Source organism: Montipora foliosa, chromosome 11 (assembly GCF_036669935.1).
Source record: "Montipora foliosa isolate CH-2021 chromosome 11, ASM3666993v2, whole genome shotgun sequence".
NCBI classification, from domain to species: domain Eukaryota; kingdom Metazoa; phylum Cnidaria; class Anthozoa; order Scleractinia; family Acroporidae; genus Montipora; species Montipora foliosa.
The window spans coordinates 32,435,009-32,456,523 of NC_090879.1; the positions used below are offsets into that span (position 1 = coordinate 32,435,009).

General features: G+C 40.3%; 1 protein-coding gene across 1 annotated transcript in view; it reads left to right on the forward strand.

Moving 5' to 3' along the window:
• LOC137976154 (A-kinase anchor protein 1, mitochondrial-like) overlaps window positions 1-21,361 on the forward strand; it is a 21,687-nt gene extending 326 nt beyond the window's left edge. Inside the window, exons 1-4 of the mRNA XM_068823445.1 lie at window positions 1-832; window positions 12,612-12,679; window positions 14,138-14,268; window positions 15,369-21,361. The exon at window positions 1-832 is cut by the window's left edge and continues 326 nt beyond it. Coding sequence (XP_068679546.1) covers window positions 1-832; window positions 12,612-12,679; window positions 14,138-14,268; window positions 15,369-15,434 — 1,097 coding nt within the window. The 3' untranslated portion in view covers window positions 15,435-21,361. The remainder of the gene's footprint in view (window positions 833-12,611; window positions 12,680-14,137; window positions 14,269-15,368) is intronic.
• The last annotated feature ends 154 nt before the right edge of the window (window positions 21,362-21,515 follow it).

Here is a 21,515-nt window from a genome sequence, read left to right on the forward strand (position 1 = left end):
AGCCTAAGGAATCGTCTGATGGTGAAGAATCGGCAAGCGAAGGAAGTCTTGAAAGCAGTACACACCTTAGTTACACGGAAGGGTACAACGAAGGGACTCCGCCGCTACGAAAAGAAGAGAACGGTGGAAAAACACGAAAGGGGGCACAGGACGACAATAAAGAAGTGTGCGAATTTGAGTTTCCTCAGACCTTGTGTGGAAGATTTATCGGTCGAAAGGGCAAGAATGTGAAGGTCATATCCGAGAAATCTGGTGCAAAAATTCGTTTGATTCCTCAATCCCCAGGCGAGATGTCTACCTACAGGATTATTTCTGTTTCGGGGAGTTCTTTGCAGATCCAAGCTGCTCTTGATTCGATCCACGAAAAATTTCCGGGCGTTTCCTTGAGACGCCTGAACTCGCCGGCATTGAACGGTTCTTTGGAAGGTACTGTATGTTTACAACCGATGGTCCCAACGGCAGTGGTGACTCCCGCGCCGTTTTCTATCACCCAAGCAACGCTTCCCAGCGTTGCAAGTTTCGACGTTGTGGTAACAAGCGTTACGGACGCCGGGCGCTTTTTTGTGCAATGGCATGTTGACTTCTTACAGCAGCAAATTCAGGATCTTCATCAGAATATGATGCTGTGTTACGGCCAAGGAACAGCCCCTCTGATTCTGCCCTTACCACAGCCCATTGTCTTGGGAACGTGCTGTGCCGCTCCCGATTACACTTATACGGGTTGGTACAGAGCACAGATTGTGGCTTTTACCAATCCAGACGAGGTGGAGGTGAAATACTTGGACTACGGAGGGTACGGAAGGATATCGGCCTCTAGTCTTCGGCAGTTGAGGTAAGCCAAAACATCAAACTTGCTTACATAGCATAGTGCATAATTCAGTGATTGAAAAACGTAGGCATTCAAACTTGGTAACGTTTAAGGAAGAGCGCCTGTAAGCTGTGAGAGCTGTAAAGCTAATGATCTTTGTTTGTTCCGTCTTGTGCAAATTCAGATTTTACTTTTGCTGTTATATGTCTGCTTCGTTCTTTCATTTACTTCGAACACTCGAAGGCGAAGTGACCCGTCCGGGAGTGAACTCTCTTTGGAAAACGCCGGGCGTAAATTTATTTTCCAAGCTTGTGCGATTGCATTTGAAGTGTAGTGTTCCCTTCGCTGAAACATTCACTTCGATAGAGTTATTCATGTTGCCTTTCTTTTTTAAAGTTTCAAAATAAACAGGTAGAGTAAAGGAAAAGGAAGGAACTTAGAAATGAATTAGAAAAAAGAAAAGAATTAGAAATGTTTTGCAGGGCGATATATCTCAGTTAACGTCCTTTTTACATAAGTTTTTTAGTCAGTGACAGCAAGTTTCTTTTAAATTCTTTTTATCATGCCTGACTACAACTACGGTATTTTTAAATTGATTGATTTGTGAAATCCTTCACGACCCTTCTGGCTCTTCTTTTCTACGATGAAAGACCACCCTTCCATTTCTTCTTTTCTACAATGAACGAAACAGACGGAATCAGACGGATATGTGGAATCAGACAGAATCTGACGGATATTGTGAAACACGCTTTTCAAGTTTGAATCCAACACTGTATCACCTCGCTTTTGTGCGCAGTAAGAGCGTTTTGTAATTGATAGTTAGCTAAAGGCTATGAAAGTCGTGAGATGACTGCCTTGTATTTCTCTAGACTTAATACAGAGTTGCTTGTTCTCTATGCATATTTTTGTGAGTTGTGGCTTTTTACACCATCGATATCTGACCCGGCTTAGCTTTTTGTTCGTGTTAAACATTTTTCTTCGAAACTATAATCAATTTTCAGGGGCACCCAACGTCAATTTTCGGAAAATATCTGTGCGGAAAACGATTTGAGATCTAGAATATTCGGAACATATGTTGTAAAATTTCTTGCTTGCCTGCCTGTCCTAGGGTTTTCGAAGATCTAAAAAATGGTATAATTGCCCAATTTTGACGGATTTTTACCCTAAAAAGGTCAGCTAAAATTTTCGGGAGCCCTTTTTCTGGTTGAAATTTTCGAAAGGTAACTTTTGATCCCTATAATTTTCGGATCCTTTCAGCTAGGAAATCCGAACAGATGAAAAATTTTTAGGGGATAAAAATATGCCCATATCTACCGTTTAAATACTAAAATACGTTTAACAATGCTATGTTTAAGTGGTTTTGAACTATATTCTCGTTGGGTGCCCCTGAATTTTGTTTAATGAGAAAGGCGGACGCATTTCAGTATTAATGACGAATGAATTCTTTGCTTGGCCTTTATTTGCATGCACGAAATACCTGCAATGCTATTGACACATTTAGATCTACAGGTCTAGTTGAGTATACTGTTGCTCACGATGATGAATTCTGTGTATTTTTCTCGAGGTGATTTGTAGGGTCTTCGATTAGATAACGAAAGAGAATTGCCGCAACAAAAAATCCCTGTGATTTAACATTCGCCAAGTAAACTTTTATGATATATTTTTGGAAGTTGACATTTCCTTTTTGCCAATCAGTTAGAACGCGGTCGAATACTCGATTCCTGGTACCTTTCATTTATGGCTCCCACATCGGCGATTACGGCGGACGTCCCTCGGCTCTCGACCTCGATCTTTTATGCTTTCGAAACAGGAAGACGGAAGACTTGATACTTTTTCACAGGGATTTTCTTAACTTATGAAATCAGCCAGACATTTCGTCTCAAAGTCGGCAAGTGGAAACTGGAAGGCCTTCCGAACATTGCGTTTTCGTGTTCCAAATCCGTTTTCGATAACATTTTGTCATTTTTTCTTTGACGAGCCATCTTCTGGTCTATGAGCTCTACCGCCAGTTTTTTTGCAATTGTTGTCAATGTACGAAATTGGAGCTGCTGTCATTTACATATGACTGCAAGGTTCAAATTCTCAATGTCTGCCGAAATTTTACGAAAGTTATTTACGTCCCTTGTATGAGAACACCGAGCCTGATATCACAGCAAAGTGATTTTAACAACAAGCAAAGAACATGGCGAAGGCATAAAGGCATGTCAGAGGAAGAATTAAGTTATATAATACAGGGCGCAAAGGTTTTTTTTCCTGACCCTGGCTTTCTGGTCATGTTTTTCTTAGTGTATTCATTTCCAGTTTTTCGTAACTTGATAATATACTAAGCTAAGTAACACAAAACACTGGCGAATAATACAACCACTTAATTTTGATTGAGCGTTGAAGTCACAAATTAGAGGGTTTTTATTACCAAAAAAGCGTACGTCAATTATCTTGCCAATGTATTACCCTAGCTTGTAAATCAAGTTTGATGTCTAAATTGTTACAATCTCGGACCGGTTTTCTCGTCTCCTGCGGTCCGTGTAGCTTTTTCCGTTTTACTCCTGTTCGAACCGGGTATTTTTTTTGGGAAGTGCGATCCATTGATAAGAACCTTTTTTATAATAACTTTCAGGCAGAGATTAGCTAAAATATTAAGAACATACTATTGTAAGGACATGCTCGTCCTCAGAGTCAGTGAAGAACGTCTTTATTTTACTCACTTTTTTGTGTGATTTTTGTGAGCAGTATAAATAAAGGTAAAAGAAATTTAAAACTGTAGTCTAACAGAACCATTAACTCATATACTTAACGAGTATACTTAATATTAGCAATGTGGTCCTTAGATTGCATGATATACTGAAGAACAACTCGGTTTGTAGTGGAACTGAGCATGTACCACACAACTTTAAGAACATGTTTAAAACGTTTTCACGCTCAAACCGCCAAAAAAAAAAAAAAAAAAGAAATAAGAACGTTCAACTTCAGCCCCGGCCAAAATTAGACGTTTTTATAGTGTACTGATTCGCAGCTTGGAACGGAAGCTGCTGCGGCGATGCAAGTTGTATCGCTACGTTAGTCACACTTGTTCAAGTCCAAAGATGAGACCACGACGATCATTTTTGGGGAAACTGCATGCGCTCGTCCTAAACGGGCATGGTAAAATGTTTAGCTCTGGAGGATGGGCATCGAATTACCGTGCCATAGGTCATGGGCTTTAATTTATTCGGATAGCACCAACACTCAAGGCCATTAAATAACTGAGGAGAAATGACATCTGCAAATGGTCGGACTCCCTAGTCCTCTCGGTTAAGGACGGTAAACCGTTGGCCCAGTTTTACATCCCTTGTTCATTAAATTTTGCGGGGCATAAAAGAGCCCACGCACCATTCGCAAAGGGAAGGGCAGGTGAAGGAATTAGGTATTAACTTTATTAAACTATTCTTGGTTTTCACGTGACGTCGTCACTAGAGCAGCTGAAGACTTTTCACAAATTTTCAGTTTGATAGGGGATTTCTAAGCTTTTGCGTGACACGATATATTAAATTGGAGGCCGAGAATACTGTCACGTAGATTAAAAGGTGAGTTATCCGCTGAGATTTTGCAATCTGAACAGTCCCTGTATGAGAATAAGTACTCATATAGATGTTTTTGAGCCTCCAGAAGAAGACTACAGGCTTCTTATAGCAAAGCTCGATGACATATGTTTTTGATAGCTTCCGGCCGCCGTATTTGTGCCCCTTAGAGGGACAAAAACATGGCGTCTCCATACAAAGCCTTATAATTTGAGTAAAACATTTCTTCGAATATCTCCCGCTCGAAACTTCGCACAGACCTTAACCTACGAGACTATTTGAATATTCATCTTCTTTTATCTCTTTGATTCTTGTCTTTATTTGTTGAATGGTTTTGATGGTGGTGGGACCCAATAATAACACCGTTAAACATCTATAATAATATAATCATAAAAAAATCCTAATGATCCTGGCAAAAAGAAATTAGTTTATACTAAAACAGTGGATAGCTTCGAAGGCGCGCTCTGATAGGCTGCTCAAACTCCGAATATCCTTTGCAATTCCCCTCCGAGCAAATCGCGCAGGATTTGCTTCCGAAATTGTTGTAACCTTTGCGAGTGATAACAAAATCGTGGGAGTCCGATTTGTTTATCACGAGTATGATTATAGGCCGAATTGGACGACACGAAGTCTTCTTACCAATTAAGCATGAAAATTACAATTTCCGAGAAAAGAGGAAGAGCCAAGTTATGAAAGAAAGAAAGGGGAAAATTGCATTGAAAGACTGACAAAGGATCTCGATAGTAGCAGACATATCGATATTTTGAGAAACAACACAACACTTTTTAAATTTAAAAACATGTTTCGACAGAAACTTCTGTCATCTTCAGTTTAAATTACAAAGCACAGAGTTGAATATATATTGTGAACCAAAATGCTAATTTAGCTATAAGAACAAACGGAAACATGACAATGCAAAATATTACAAAGACAGTTTGAAATTAACATGATAAAGTTGATGATTAAGTGTAGGTTTTATCCCACTGAATATGAATGAATTCTTTTATCACAAGTTGGAAGGTGGTAGAAGCGTGATCTAGGATACTGAAACAGTCATTAGAGCACAAAGTGCGGCAGTGCTCAGAAGTTTGTAAATGTTTAAAGATGTGCGAGGTCCTATCACTGAAAATGTGCTCACGTACGCGCGTGGAAAAATGCCGGGTAGTTTCGCCGACATAGCAGGTACTACAGCCCGCACACAAAAACTTGTATACCACACCCGCACGGAGCCCACGAGGGACAGGATCCTTCACACTGAACATGTTGCCGATTTTAAAGGATGAGAAAAGTAACTTAATATCAATATTATTATTCGCATTATTAATTATTATTAATAATGCGAATAATTAATTATTATAATATTATTAATCACACTATTAATCGCTACCTCGCATTTACTCGCCATGGCTGTAATCCCCCGACTTCCGTCTCTGACACTACACGTACCTTTTACTTTAAATTACCTTACGTTGGTCCTTTTTCTATTATCATGCAGAAAAAGGTTCGCCATTTTGCGAAACGTTATTGTAATATTATTGATATTAAGTTAGTTTTCTCATCCTTTAAAATCAGCGACATGTTCAGTGTGAAGGATCCTGTCCGCCCTTGTGGGCTCCGTGCGGGTGTGGTATACATGTACAAGTTTTTGTGTGCGGGCTGTAGTACCTGCCAGGTGAATAGGCTAGTTTCGAATTGTGCAGCAACAAAAGAACAGGGTCGAGGTTCAGGGGAATAATTTGCATTTTCCTTTGTTCAGAACAATACAAAATGCTAAGTATTCCCCTGAACCTCGACTCTGTTCTTTTGTTGCTGCACAATTCGAAAGTAGCCTATTAGAGGAAAATAGGAGTTTTTTAAACAATGACAATCGAAGAAATTGTAATTTTTATGATTAATGACTTAGAATCATCTTTTTCTGCACTTTGGTATATCATATCATATCTTTAGTATATCGTTTCCATATCTCAAAGTGCCCTTGGACGTGAGGTGCCTGGGAATGAAATTAAATCACTGGAATCGCAACGCTAACAGTTAAGCCTAAATATTGTTTTAGGCCTAGTTAAGCCTAAGGTTAGCATTTCTAAGGGGTTTGGGCTTTTCCAACAGTTACATTATAACCTCAGTCTGCGTTTTACACTGACCGATTCCAGTGATTTAATTTCATTCCCAGGAAACAAGTCTTTACCAGGATAAGTTGGGGACACCAATATGGCCGCCGTTCCTTTGTTTGGGTACACGCACCAACATGACCGCTATGACGTCACGTGAAAACACTCTCTACTCTTGTTACTGGGTTGCCCTATACGACAATCCCAGTTGGAAAATGGGTAGAATTTCTCCGTTTTATTTTTTTCCGTGTCGGTAAAAGTCTTGCCTGTCACTCCCCCGGTAAGTGGTGTCTTTGTGCATAGAGCCTTCTGCGCGTATTTTCTTAGGATCGAGAGGGTAGTGGAAATGCGTACATTTCTCTGGTGGACACAGTAGAATCATTAACTTAACCTGTAATGGCGTCGAAAGCGGCAGGTTAGTTTGTTGCAGGTTGCACGTTGCAGGTTGGCGTTTTAGTGGAACTTTGAACAAAAAAAACGTTTCTTTAGGCCTCCTAAAACTAACCTGCCGCGTCGAAAGTCATGTAACGCGAATGGCGTTTTAGTGGATCTTTGAACAAAATATACCCTTATGAAGCTCAATAATGGCAAATCAATTGGATACTGAACAAGACAGGCGTCAATATCGACAACAATCTGTCGCCGGTCGAGCCGTCTTTTACCAAGTGTGCATGTAGAACATTGAAGATTCGCAGGGCAGCGATAATAGTGAATTCAAAGACTAGACAAGGTGGATTGAATGGAATTTCAAGCGTTAAAATCGCTGAAAAGGTAAGATTATTGTCGAAGCGATGCCGCAATTGTGTGTCTTCACCACATGTTCCTTTGATCTCACATTATTGTGTTTTCCGTCAAAATATTCGCTTGTTTTCGCTTTCGCTCGAGCATATCTACCTTTATTACATGTCCAGTGAATAGTTTTATCCTCTGGGATGAATTTTCCGTCGAAGAATCGGTTATTTGGGCGGTCAGTGTAAAACGCAGACTGCAGACTGCAGACCGGGGGTAAAATGCAGACTGAGGGTAAAATAAATATTAATAATAAAAAAACGAGTCATAAGGATAAAATAAAGATTGTTTGAAAGACAATCCTGTTTTACATCTGTCAACAACTCACATTATCATTACGCGTTGAAATCGTCTGTGCTTTGTTTTTGCGCTTCCAGATGCATTGCAATGTTCCAAATTATTTGTCACACCGGTACATCGAGGGAAATCGATCGAAAAACCAACCATTATTACTTCGAATACCTGAATAATCTCGGTTGTCTTTTTTCGGTGCAACGAAATGCACAAAGAATTTCATGTATTCCGAGCAATTAGGACGCGGGGATTTCATTGGTTAAGCTATGCGTGATAACCCCTAGGGAGAGGTTATAATTGAAAATTACATCTTCCAGATGCAAGACAAACGAGCTTGTGAACTAAAGGATAAACATAACGTACACGAAAGCGAATGAAAGGATCCTAATAAGAAATTTTTACACCTCAGTCATACTGGCTTAAGCCGACTGAATTGAAACGTTAAATGGTTGCAAAATCCACGTTATCTCTGTCTTTGTTAATTGGTACTGTAGCCATGGTCAAAATAAATTGAGTTATTGGGTAATTACTCGATTACTTTGTTCAGTGCAGCAAAATGGACAGTTGAATCACGGGGTGGTGACTTCTTTGCCTAAAAGCAACTCACTTAACGAAACTGTCCTTTTTCCAACAACAACAAGGATTCAAACAGCTTCAATTCTTACAGAGTTCGATAAAAATCCGGATTTAAAACATGCTGTGGGGCAACCAAAGCGATGGGAGCTGTGTTGGGGTTTCAGTGTGAAAGTACAAACGGCTACTAACACTCTTACAACTCTTTTTTCATTATTATTTTATTAACCCGCAGTCTGCAGTCTGCATTTTACCCTCAGTCTGCATTTTATCCCTGGTCTGCAGTCTGCAGTCTGCGTTTTACACTGACCGGTTATTTGGGTGGTTTTTGGCAACAGAGGTTAATTATTCTTAATGCGATCGCTTCCGTTGCCGTTAGCAATGGGTCGCAAATTTGACACTTTTGTCGCATTATCACATTACGCATTGAACCACGTTATCTATTATTCCTAAAAATCTAAAAATATTCGTGCCTTATCAGTTTTCGGTCGAATTTATGTCCAAGAAAGCAGATAAATTGCAGAAAATATTAGTTTTGCATCCAAAAATTCGTAATCAACGCTAAAATGACCAAATTTTGCCTAGAAAACATATTTTACTGTTATTTTTCTTTAAATTTTTCGTTCAACTTTCGCTTTTATAAAATGTTTCAGTTGTCTGTAAATAAGTTCTATGCTGTTGGAAAGCTTATTTTCTTAGCTTTAAAATGATGTATTTTTTCCCCCTAACTTTAAATATTTTTTGAGAAAAAAAAAACATTTTTTGGCGATGGCTGATTTACCGCGGTTTTCTCGCGGTTGGGAAAGTAGGAAAAAGAGTTAGGCCAGTAGCCAGGCTTTTAACCTCAGAAAAGGATCTGTTTCGTCGTACGAACGTGTGAGGACCTGTGAGCCAAAGGGCCTCTGCTGGTATGACTTCTGGGTGACCCCTTAATAACTTCTTACTAACCGAGCGCGAGGGCCGTACTGCCAGGGAAATATTGGCCCGAGGTCGTGGCAGTACGGACCGAGCGCAGCAAGGTCCGTACAAAAACGACCCAGGGCCAATATTCCCCAGTACGGCTCGAGCTAGCTTGGTTAGTAAGTAGTTTATTACATGGTTTTTTAATTACCTTTTGCTTTGTTTTTGCAAGCCCGTAATGGGCCCGTGGGCCAGTCACAATTTGCCTGGAACGCTGCACGTACCACAGGCAACCCAGTGTACCCTCACGGAGGGTCTAGTTTTGTATGATTCTCTTTTCCATTGTCATGGGGAGTTTATGCAATAAATGACATTTGCGGAGGTACATGTGAAACGATCGGTGATCTTAACAGATCGCTTAGGTCCCGATATCTTGCTAGCAAGATATCGGGACCTAAGCGATCTGTTAAGATCACCGATCCTAGCAAGATATCTGGACCTAAGCGATCTGTTAAGATCACCGGTCGTTTCACATGTACCTCCGCAAATGTCATTTATTGCATAACCTGTACGTTATGCAATAAATTATACATTGGTGAGACAGGTAGACGACTAGGTGACCAATTCCGCGAACACCTTCGCGATGTTGAGAAGAATGACAAGGATGCATCTAAGCCAGTCGCTCGCCATTTTAATCTCCCTAACCACTCCAAAAGACACTTGGCTATCTGCGGCCTTTCCCTACATCTAGGTACGACGGAAAGCCGCAAGAATCTGGAACAAAAATTCATCTTCCAAATCGGCACCCTTAATCCTCACGGTATTAACGAACGCTTTTCATTTAACTAATAAATTCCTATTTTTCACGTTGCCATGTTACCACCAATAGCGTAGCTCCTACTCTACTATAAAAACTACACGTAACCCACAATTCCTCGATTCGCCTTGACGAAGGGCTAACGCTCGAAACGTCAGCTTTTAGAATCTCTGTACGGTGGCCAATTTACATTATCAACTCCGTTGATAAAACCAAATTTTTGTATACTACTTCCCCACCGACGCAGCACCACAGTTTCTTTAGAAACTACCCCCTTCATTCCTTTGGGTAAAACTGGGAAGAATTGCTGCACTAAAAACTGGCAATATCGGACTCACATAATTTTTTATAGCGGAGCTCCACGGAGCACCATGGGTAAGAAAATATGGCAACCATCTGTACCGCCCGTACGTCCATCCCTCCATGAATGTCAATGTGAAATTCTGTGGTGCAACCCGCGTTTTTTGGTGGGAACATCTTTGATATTGGACAGCAATGATATGGTTAACTGACACCTGTCAAAACAACGTATCCGCTGACCAGCATCATGTCGAGGTCAGCTGTTTTGTTTTCAAAGTCTGGTTTTCGATTAGATCGAAGGCTCAAGCCAGGTTCACACGGGAGCTCCACTTTTAGGCTTGGTTAAATTTAGGAATTATATTCTAAAATCAGTTCATTTACATATGGGATATAACTTGAACTAATCTCGTCCCTAGAGTCGCTTTCCTTTTTGGTCAGGCCTAAGAACACGTACTCAGGTCATTTCCAATTTATGCGCAAAATTTGTTCGTGTTGAAGGTCCATTTTTGTAACCGTTGACAACCACTATTGTTTCAAATTTCTGAGCATGCGTGGACGAGCCGGAAGTCCGTGATTTGCGGACTTCCTGCCTTGGAAGTGGCTAGAGTCCGTGTTCTTGGTGCTGACCAAAAGAAAAGCAGACTCTGGAGACGAGATTGGTAATTGACCAGCTCCCAGCTGGCTTGACATCAAGTACTCCGCAATGGCGCGGTCATGGATTCGAATTTCATTCCAGCCCAGATGTTTTCAAGCTTGCTTGCAACCGCTTAATTTGTTTATCTTGCTGCAATTATATTTCCACCTTTAATGTCATATCCATTCCACAGTTTAAATGTATTTCATTACTAGCCTACGCACAGCCCGCAAAGCGAGGCAATGATTAAAACGACAGTACAACAAATGGAGTGTGACTGTGCTGGGTGCCTGAAGGACAGCAGAAACCAGCGTTTATTCAATATTAAGACAAATTATACTAAAAAATACAAGAAATCATCAAAGTCTCGTTACAATGAAATATGAGCAAGTGATACAAGAAATCGTCAAAGATCACTACAATCATCGAAAAAATGACAAACAACTAAAAAAATTTGTCCATGAAAACACTGGACATCAAACCGACAAAAGCCAAAAGCAAAAAACCAAGGTGGAAAAAATAAGTTACAACACAACGACATGCACACTGGAATAATACGGCGCCCGCTAAGCAAAAAACAGTGGTAAAAACCCATCGGGCCAAACCGTAGTCTTCGATCGAAATGCGACGCATCACGTAACTCCGAGGATTAGAGTTTTATTATACTATATAGGATCAAAGGCTACAAGACGAACGGCTGTCCGGAAGGCGAGAGAACTTCAAAAACCAAAGCGATTGGATTTATAATAATACAAATTTGCATATACTCAAAAAAATTGCAGAACTTTTTTTGAACTTAAGACTTACTCCTATAGTACAAAGAGAGATCATTGACGTGATAAATATGCTTCGAAACGTTGGAAAGCATTTAGTCATTTCATATATACTAAAATCAGTTTCTAAACAGAGACAAATGACTTGAGCATAGCGCAACGACACAGAAAACACTGAACAAGCTCAGCGGCATTTATTGTCCATTCTGTGTGCACTAGTATAGGTCGTTGAAGGTCGATGGTGATTGTCAGAACTGAAAGGGAGTACAGGCAATTACCGTTAAGTAAGTGCCTAGGTGTCGAGGTTATAGACAGAGTTTTAGCCGCGGCGACATTTCACAAACACTTTAAAAACGGTATACTCATTTGTTTTCGTTAGTCCCGACCACATGCATAGGTCCATCAAAGGATGCGACAAGAGTACACGGCCTGCCTTTCTTTGAAGGCCTCATTCAGTTAAGCTAAAAAAAATGTCAATTTCCATTAATACGTAACAGAAATGTCAACGCTTGGCCATTGGTTTAATTAACATAAACTTCGAGTTTTCTTCTGGTGTTTTTTTTGTCTCTAAAGATAACTGAGAGCTTTCTTCGTTTAAACATACTATCAGTTTCTTCGATTTTTCTTCCCATCACTTGACTTGCTTTTCAACGTCGATGCCTTCTTGTATCAATATAATGATTCAGCGAGTAAAGAAGGGATGCATCATTTCACTTGGTATCGGCACCCCTTTTAAGTCCCTTCTGCCCAACTTATCCCCATTTACACGAAAAAAAAAAAAAAAATTAGGGTGAAGTCTCGAAAATTTTTAGGCACCGATGCCCAGCGTTCGAGGTGCATTTCCCGAAACGCCTGTCATGCAAAGCGGGCTTTTCTGCGGTTCGTAGTTCACCTTGCACCTCTGTGCAAATCCTGTCTAAATGTTGGCTGAATGGATCGCGATCCTAAGCTTCAGTGGCTTCTACAAGCACTTCCTCAACAAACTCCGTTTCGTTCCACAATTTTCAGTTTCATCAAATTTGCAAAGCAAATTTTCATTCCCTTTGTCTTCATTTCAGGGCTGATTTTCTATCACTGCCTTTTCAAGCCATAGAATGTTACCTCGCAAACGTGGTGCCACTTCAAGGTAAAAGACTTAAATAATAAAATAGCCCACATTCGATATTTTAAAATTCAGTCCTAAACAAAAGGCATCATCTCGAGCCTCTGGGGAATAAATATAAGGATATGTATGATGATGCCTTTTGTTAGGATTGAATTTTAATGTATCGAAAGTGGGCTATTAATGACTCACCCTTTGTGAGCCAGCGTAGCAAGTGTTTCTGTGGCACTTCGATCACCTTGTTTTGAATGCGCGTGCAATGAGGCGAGAGCACTTAATTTTTAGGTTTACTGTCGCCCCATTTTGTGCGTATCCCCTAAAAAAACCGATATCAGTTTTCGACCGGTCAAATCACCGTAGAAACACTTGGTATGTTGGAAAGGTCTTTGAAGAAGGAGGACCTACTAGTACACAAGAGAATTAGACGCTGCGATTTAAAAAGAAAACTTTTCTTTTTATTCTCTTACTGCATGATCCTTTGAACGGCCAAGCAATCTATGACCATTTCTTCATGTTAAATGACAAAAAGAAACTTCATAATAAATGCGTTTACATGAAAGGATGAAAGGGAAAATTGTGAGATTAGTTTATCGAGGGATCATCATCATTATCGTCGTCATATCATCATTATCGTCAATACCGCTCGACACGAGCATGGCGGTCCTTATAATTTCTACACAGACAACTAAAATCGACTCCCGTCCTATTCCATCAGGCTGTGGTGCTGTGGGTCGTGTTCAGGGGCCGAGCGAGCGCCCAGCCGGCAGCACAGCTCCTTCGGTCCGACCTCGTCGAGCTGCACCCTTAGTAATTCAGTCTGCAAGATAGGGCGATTAGTAGGTCAGATATTATTATTATTACTACCCAGAAGCGGGCTGAGGTAGTCTTAATGCCTCAACAGCCTTACGTCTTGCTCGTTTTTCTTCCTCAGCCAAGCGCCTCTTCTTTTCAAACGTCTTTACACCAATGCAAACCGTTCTACTCCACGCCAACCTACATGATGCCTGTGGCCCAGTTCAAGTCCTGATTTCACAACCTTTTAAGTCCTTTTCAGAACATCCTTAAATCTCTTCTTAGGAGCGCCGATGCTTCTGCTTTCTGTAGAAAGCTGACTGAAGAGAAGCTGTTTAGGCAAATTAAACGTTGTGCATTCATTCTAGCCACTAGGGATATCGACAGATATCGAGGGATATAACTATAATTGTTATTATTATTATTATTATTATTATTATTATGATTTATTATTATCATCATCATCATCATCATCATCATCATCATCATCTCTGGTTTAAGGCGGAATCAACTGCATTCGTGTCTTTTTCGTAGCGTCACCTGTAAGATAAGAGGCCCCGGTCTTACCACTCACTCACTCTCATCCGCCAAACCTTGCTTCCTAGGGTTGAGATTAAGAAAGTGTATTCAGTATTCAGCAGGCCTAGCATACCGGTGTGCCATTTGAATCTTCGTTCTTTTGCGTTGCAGGAGACAAGTTTTCAAACGTAGCAAATGCTGTTTTCGAAGACATGGCAATGAATGTAGTGCTGACGTGTCGTGTCGTTGGGCAAAGAAATGGCATACCGTGCTTAGAACTCTATCTCATGCAAGGACAGCAGGTAAAAAAAACATTACTGTGGACAATTTCTTCACTTGACCTTACTGCGCCTTTCAACAACATGCGGACTCTTAAAATTCAAAGCTCAAGCTACAAATGCGTTTTTCGCTACCGTCAATCAAATGTTCGGCGGCTCCTCCCAGCTTCCGACTACTGCCGAGCGCGCGGTAATGAAATCGTTGTGCACACTTCAGACAACGAAACAGTGCTCGGCAGTAGTCGTGAGCTCGGAGGACCCGCCGAACATTTGATTGACGGAAGCGAAAAACGCATTTGTCGGTCGACCTTTGAATTTTAGAGTCCGCATGTTATTAAAAAGCCCAGTAAATTTGAAAAATGATATAAAGGATAAGAAACAGAAGATGATTTAGCTGCGTTCATTCGAGACACCCCGCAAATCTCCAACTTACAAAACCGGGAGAAATGCACTAAACTTTGCTTGGAGCCGGTGGATAAAGGTAAAATTGCCACCGTGAAACGATAAAGTGGCTGACACTTCGAGCGTTAACCCTCCCGTCGTCACAGCGAATTGAAATTCAAATTTAAAGTGTGGTAAGGGATATCAAGAAGACTTCTTAAATATTGCATTGATGATTCCGTATAACCAGAGACTGACGGATGAAACATGTTATTGAACTAACCACGAACGAGACAAATACTGCGAAAAAGGGAAAGTATTAAACAAATACAATTCAGCCTGGGAAAAGAGAAAACAGATATGTATTTGTGGTGAACGCGCCTGAGGAAAGTACTTTTCCTCTGAGAAGCGAGAAGTTACAACCAGGTGGTAGTACAGTGACCTTTACAAAGGAGTACTCCTCGGTAGCCGCTTCTATCATTCATGACATAGATTTTCACCCCCGGAGTCAAAATTTGGAAATGTTCCTCGAGACTCTTTTCTCCTCTTTAAAGTTTGACCATCATTTTTAATCGAAGTGTAGATAGATTGATACACTGAAAGATGGTTGGATAATCGATTGATTGATTGATTGATTGACGGAAAGGCAGACAAACGGAAGGACCTATTAATTGACTGGCTGGTTAACTGAAGATTGATTGGTTGAGGATTGACTGGCTGATTGATTGATTTGCCTTTTGCAGATGATCATGATTAACAGAGAGCTGGTAGACCGCGGATTAGCACGTTGGGTTGAAACAAGCGCGTGACCAGATGAGTACAAGGAAGATCGTCGAAGCCAATGTTTGTTTGTGACTTTGCCAGTGGGAGTCACTTCAAATGATGTTCTTTTCCTCAGTTGATGACCAGACGGATTTGGAGGAAATACTCGCGAAGTTGTGTGGTATGAAAGAGGGATAAAAGGAGGAATTAATTTGATTTGGAAGATGGGAAATTGACGTTTTTCCAAGGGAAGAGGAAAGGCAGTCTTGTGCAAAACTGCGCGAGAAATAATTAATTTAGATGTAGAATTTAAGTATATTAGGTGAAATTGTTCAAATTAATATTAATAATATATGGTGAATTAGTTTACTTGTCTTTAAAGTGAGGAGCGATCTATATTTATTGCAGACTTCGATTGTCGGCTTTAGCGTCAGTTCTTTCGTAACAAAACACTAAATATCTCAAGGCAAGTGGAGAATAAGTCAATACTGAATCATAAGTAACAAGTTAAGTTGTGTGTATGCATGATCGACCGTACGCTCGCGTTTGTTGACTTGCAATTTCTATTTGGCCTTATTTTAACTTTTCCACATTTATGTCGCCCCCATATTCTGCTTGGACACCCTTTGATTTGAAACACTCTCTAAGGGCGTAAAAGTATCCAACTCATCGAGTTGATCAACCCTGCAGTGGGATACTTCAGAAATGTAGTCAACATACAGTATCGAAACAGATGTCCTTGAAAAAGTGTTCGCAATTTGTTTCACGGACCAATGTTTGGCAAGATTAAAACAAAGCTTCTCCTTATTCCCGCCAAGGAAACTCCTAATATGGGCAGTAAACAGTTCGATTGCCCAATCACATTACTGCATTTCAAATGACGTCAATGAGAAATGCCGTTCGCTTTCCAGAAAGTTCCATGGAGAGATGACGTTGTTTGCATCCGCGTTCGCTAAGGCAATGAAAATTCGCGCTCGTTTGTTTTTGTTCGATAAGCCAATTAAATGTTTTGCATTTTTATTTACGTTCAGTTTTTACGTTTATTTTTAAAGGCCATACGAAAGTCGCTGTATCATAAACAGCAATGAAGTTATGTCAAATCACAGGGAAATCAATCAAATTACAAGAAAATAATATTTATCAAGATATATATTTGTGAATAAGAAGAGACAGCCCCTTCAACGGGTGTCAAAATGATTGGCACAAACATGAAAGCAACAGAACTGAATAACAGGATGACAATGTTGTCTGCCGTTGTGAAAGGAAAGCAAACAAGCAAGTGGAACATTTTTAAGATGAGCCCCAAAATTGTACGATAGACAGACAATTCGAGACTACTGCCTGTTCTTCAGAGGCAAATCTGCAGCTTGCATTCTTTCAGGAAAAGTCCAGTGTTACTGTATTTCCACACGAGTTTGTTTTCAACGGACAAGGGCAAGCGAGGTTTTTCGAAGCCTTCCAAGCAAGTGGACTTATCGATGGAAACAAACGAATCAGCGCGGAAATATTCATTATTGTTCGAGCGCAAATAAGATGCACAAAATTCATGAAAGATGTCTCGAATCAGTTGTCTTCAGCAATACGATTTCTCCTTAATACAGGATTGTCCCTAATACAATTAAGAATGAAAATTGTTTCTCTGCCAGCCAATTCTTTATTTCTGTTGATATTTTGGGACGGACCAGTGGTAATTCTCCATTTCGCAATTTGTTGTTTAGGCCTTTTACGATAGTGACCGAAATAAAGTGATTTCTTAACAGGTTTTTTTGTAACGTTTTCGAAGCGCAGTAGAAAGACTAAGCCAGCATGGTTTTTACGAGTAAGTTTGCATGCAAGAGAGTTTTGGTCCCTAGGCAACAAGGGCGAGGCTCAGAGTGTCCCACTCTTGTCAAATGTCAAAGCGCTTTCGTAGCACGGAAGCTCGTAAGTGACAGGAGACTCGAGTGGTTCAGCATTCCACACCGAAGTTGTTTAAAATCCGACATCCGAGCGCATACGAGTCGTGAAAACCCGACTTCCTAGTTGCTCTTTGTTTGGACAAGAGAATGACAGACGGCTTAGACGACACTAGTTCTCCAGAAGGAAGCTTAAAGGTAAGAAATATACTCGAGCTGAAAGCAAATGTCATTCTTGCAAATAACGAAAGTCAAGCCCTGACCAAACGAAAGCGCGAGTCGATGAGAGTTAAAACTCTTGAGAGCTCATGAGAGTCGATGAGAGTGATCGAGAGTTGGCCAAAAGAGAGCGAAAGTTGTCGAAAGTTTGTCGAGAGTTTCATACGCAAACAAAAGAGAGAGCTTGGGAAACACCCTGGGAAAACCCTTTCTGACGTAAATGTGGCGACTAGCCAGCCGGTGTATTCAGCCTTGGTGTTGTCCTTGGACCCCGAATCCGACGTTATATTATTTTTTTTCCTTTCTTATCTGAGCCCGCTGGGAAAAAAAAAAACCAGTAATTGCTGACTGCAGAGCTCTCGCTCAAACTCTCGTGCGCGTCCGTACGAGACAAAACTCTCGCCAACTCTCATGAGAAATTTGAGCAGGTTCAAATTCGATGAGAGCTCTCAAGAGTCGATGAGAGTAGCCGAGAATGGATGCGAGTTCCTGGCCAAACCAGAGTAAGAGTTTCAACTCTCGTCAACTCTGGCTCTCGTTTGGCCAGGGCTTTACGGTTCACATTGCAACCAGCAAAGGCTGACAATTAGACACAGACAATGCTACTTTTGTGCGAAAAAATTTGAATGTAGCTAAGAAAACTACGATTTAAAGACCCAAACCATAGTACTCATTAAGTAGGACTAGATGTCATTCATTAAAAATTTAAAAGCCGAATTAGTGTCCTTGTTTTCCATTTTATAATTCCTCAAACTGATGTTGACATCATTAAGGTTAATATAGCCACGAGCGTTAAGCTAAAGTATTGTTATTTTTCCCCTTCATTTTCATTTTTTTGAAGAAAGCAAAAATACCAACTTTGCGTAATCGCAGACTTCAGGACATTGCTATATTAATGTGCAAGGTTAAGAAGAACTTAGTTCCATCATATGTATCGGACCTTTTTCATTGTAACACGAGTAAGTATAATCTTCGAAACGCATACGAGTTTTTCTTTACCGAGATTCAACACTATCAAGTATAGCAAACATAGTTTAAGGCTCACAGGACCTTTAATTTGGTCTAAGCTGGATAAGTCCATCAAATTGGCTGAATCAGTGAGCGCCCTTAATTTAAAATACAACCAAGGAAGTTTGACCTGACAAATTTAATATCCAATCATTGTAAAGATTGTTATTTGTGTGACAATTAGTCGCCACTGTAACTTGTATTTTTTGCAATTCCAGCTCTTATTAATACTCTTAGTTAGATCTCATAGATATTTGGGTTTAAACTGGAAGGGATTTTTAAATTTTTATTAGTTTGTGCTTTATTTTCTCTTAGATAGGTGTCTTCACTTTAAATAGTTTCTTGAAAAACTAGAACTAAAGACACGTTATTAAAGTTATTATTATTATTATTATTGTTATTATTATAAAAGTGGGTGACTGGGAAACTATCATGTGGCTCTTAAATTTTTAACGAATGACACTTGCTTAAACTCGAGTGTATTTCTTTACCTTTAAGCTTCCTTTTGGAAACTCAGTGTCGTGCACGTGATATCCTTTTGTCTTCTTCAGACAACAACTCGAGCAACTCGGATTTCGGATTTGCAACAAATGCGATGTCATCCGTTGAACCACTAGAATGCCGCTTCCAAGCTTCCGTACCTTCATTCCGGCCAAAAATATAAAAGTATTAGAAACAACCTGAAATTGGTTTTAGCGGGATCATTGTGCGCACCTTTTTAATGTCTGGAAGCAAGATAGTTTGAAATTATTTGATGAGTTAGAAGTGGAGGGGCTCTCAAAAAGGCGGACTTAAGTGGTTATCCTGTTGCTGGCCACTGGTCTTCCTGTGGTAGTTTTTCTGTTTGTTTTAGTTTTATTTGCTGGTCTGTATTTTAGTTTTCTAATTTTAACAAAGTACAGTTATTTAACATAGAATTTTTATAGATTAGATGACAGTGAACTGAATTGAATATATTGTGTTCATATCTGCTCGTATTCTTGGGTTTCACTCACGTGGTCAACAACCATGTTTTTCAACGAAAACAAAAGAAGGCGTTAGCATAATAATAGCTTTCAATTCCCGGAGGATTGGATCGGGACACCAACATGGCCGCCATTTCATTGTTTGGGGAAACCAACATGGCGGCCGTGACGTCATGTGAAATCCAAGAATATTAACTTCTTACTAACCGAGCTCGAGGGCCGTACTGGGGAATATTGGCCCGAGGTCGTGGCAGTGCCAATATTCCCCAGTACGGCTCGAGCTAGCTCGGTTAGTAAGTAGTTTATTATATGGCTTTTTAATTACCTTTTGCTTTGTTTTTGCAAGCCCGTAGTCGTCCCGTGGGCATTACGGGAGAATAATGCCCTACAATTCAGTCACAATTAGCCAATCAGAGCTCGCGTACTATTGCAGCCATATAATAATTATACATAATGTGTTTACATCGTACACAATATTCTTCATGTACCCGTTCATAAACGATGTTGGTAGTCTTAAACGGGCTGTGTCACAGCAGTGAAGTTGATTTTGTGTAGTTTTACCAATTACTCGCCCCCATTCGCTATGCAGCTTGACGTTGACGCAGAAATTGCCTTTGCAACACAACTCAAAGCTTCCTGAAAAAAGACGAGAATATACCGTAAATCCTCTATTAAGCCCTCCTTGACTTTAGCCCCTCAAACGTGCTTGAAATATATAAGCCCTCCAAGAGGGTGGGGGGAGTTGTTAGTTTTACGTTTCGCTTGATTTGGTTGCCATTTTCCAGTCGCTGAATTTCGTGACATAGCCCCTTTAACAAAAATTTTGGTCAGTGTCAGGAGCTCGTCACTAGGAACAGAAACGAAAGAACTGCATTCCGATCCAGGACAAAACACTTAGGAAAAGTTCCGCTCCCCTTCACCACCACTCTCCTCCACAATGCTGCAAAGTACTGTGCAGGCGACATGGATTAGGGAGGGGATGGTGGGTGAAGGGGGGGAGTTGGGAGAATGTAATAATTTATCAGTCAGACAAATTAGAGAATGACCATTTTATAGTGGTGTGTGATATTTTCCCAAGGAGTTTTGTCTAAGATTGTGGATTATTTTCAGATGCCTGCATTCATTATTTTTTTCTTTCATTAATTTATGTGTATGAGCAATATTTCGCGGGAAAGCTGTTGTGAATATTATAGAGATTTAACATAGCGTTTACAGTGAAAGGCAACCGCCAGACTGTTCTGATGGGCCTACTAGATTTAGTACAGATGGAAGTAGAAAGAAAACACACTTGGCTTAGAGAAAAGACAAGTCTCCGTTTTCAGCCCATATAGAAGAAACTTGTTTGATTTTGGCCAGTTGGCTACGGATAGCGAGCAACTCCTCAAAAAAGAGAAAAAAGAGAGTCAGTTATGAACGATCTATAACAATTTTTCCTTGTTTGACTTACCGGATAGTGGTTTTTGGTTTTTGGTTCTTTTTATCCACAAACAAGTTGTTAAGTAAAAGAAAAACAAGAAGGAAATTCCACGCATACGGCAAACGCAAAAATTCCTACTTTCACGTAGAGATGTCAATCGGCAAACGCGAAAAATGGCGGGAAAATCCTAGTCACGTGGCCACTTTTGCCGTTCGCGTTTTGTGTAACGTGATGCTAAATCTCTCTATTTTGGGTTCCCGCACGTGGGCTCCTGGCAGGGTAGCAGCTCTCGTAAGCAGGCGATGATTTGATATTGTAGCATCATTTTTTGTGTAAATCACTGTTTAAGTTCATTCTTTTCGGTTTGGGTAGTAAGCAAATCATATTGTTCCCTACGAGAGCTGCTAAATGAACCAAAGTTTTTCAAAAATATGAGCAAGGACCTGCTGGTCAGAAATAAATTACTTAAACATCAATCGTTGAATGTGTGTTCAATGTCGATTGGATTTTTAAAGAAAATTTGTCTTGAAAGTTTCCAAGAAAATGCTGTCAAAACGAGATATATCACGCTATAACTCTTTTTCGAAGTACTCGAACAATTTGACAGACAACGAGTGGGTGTAC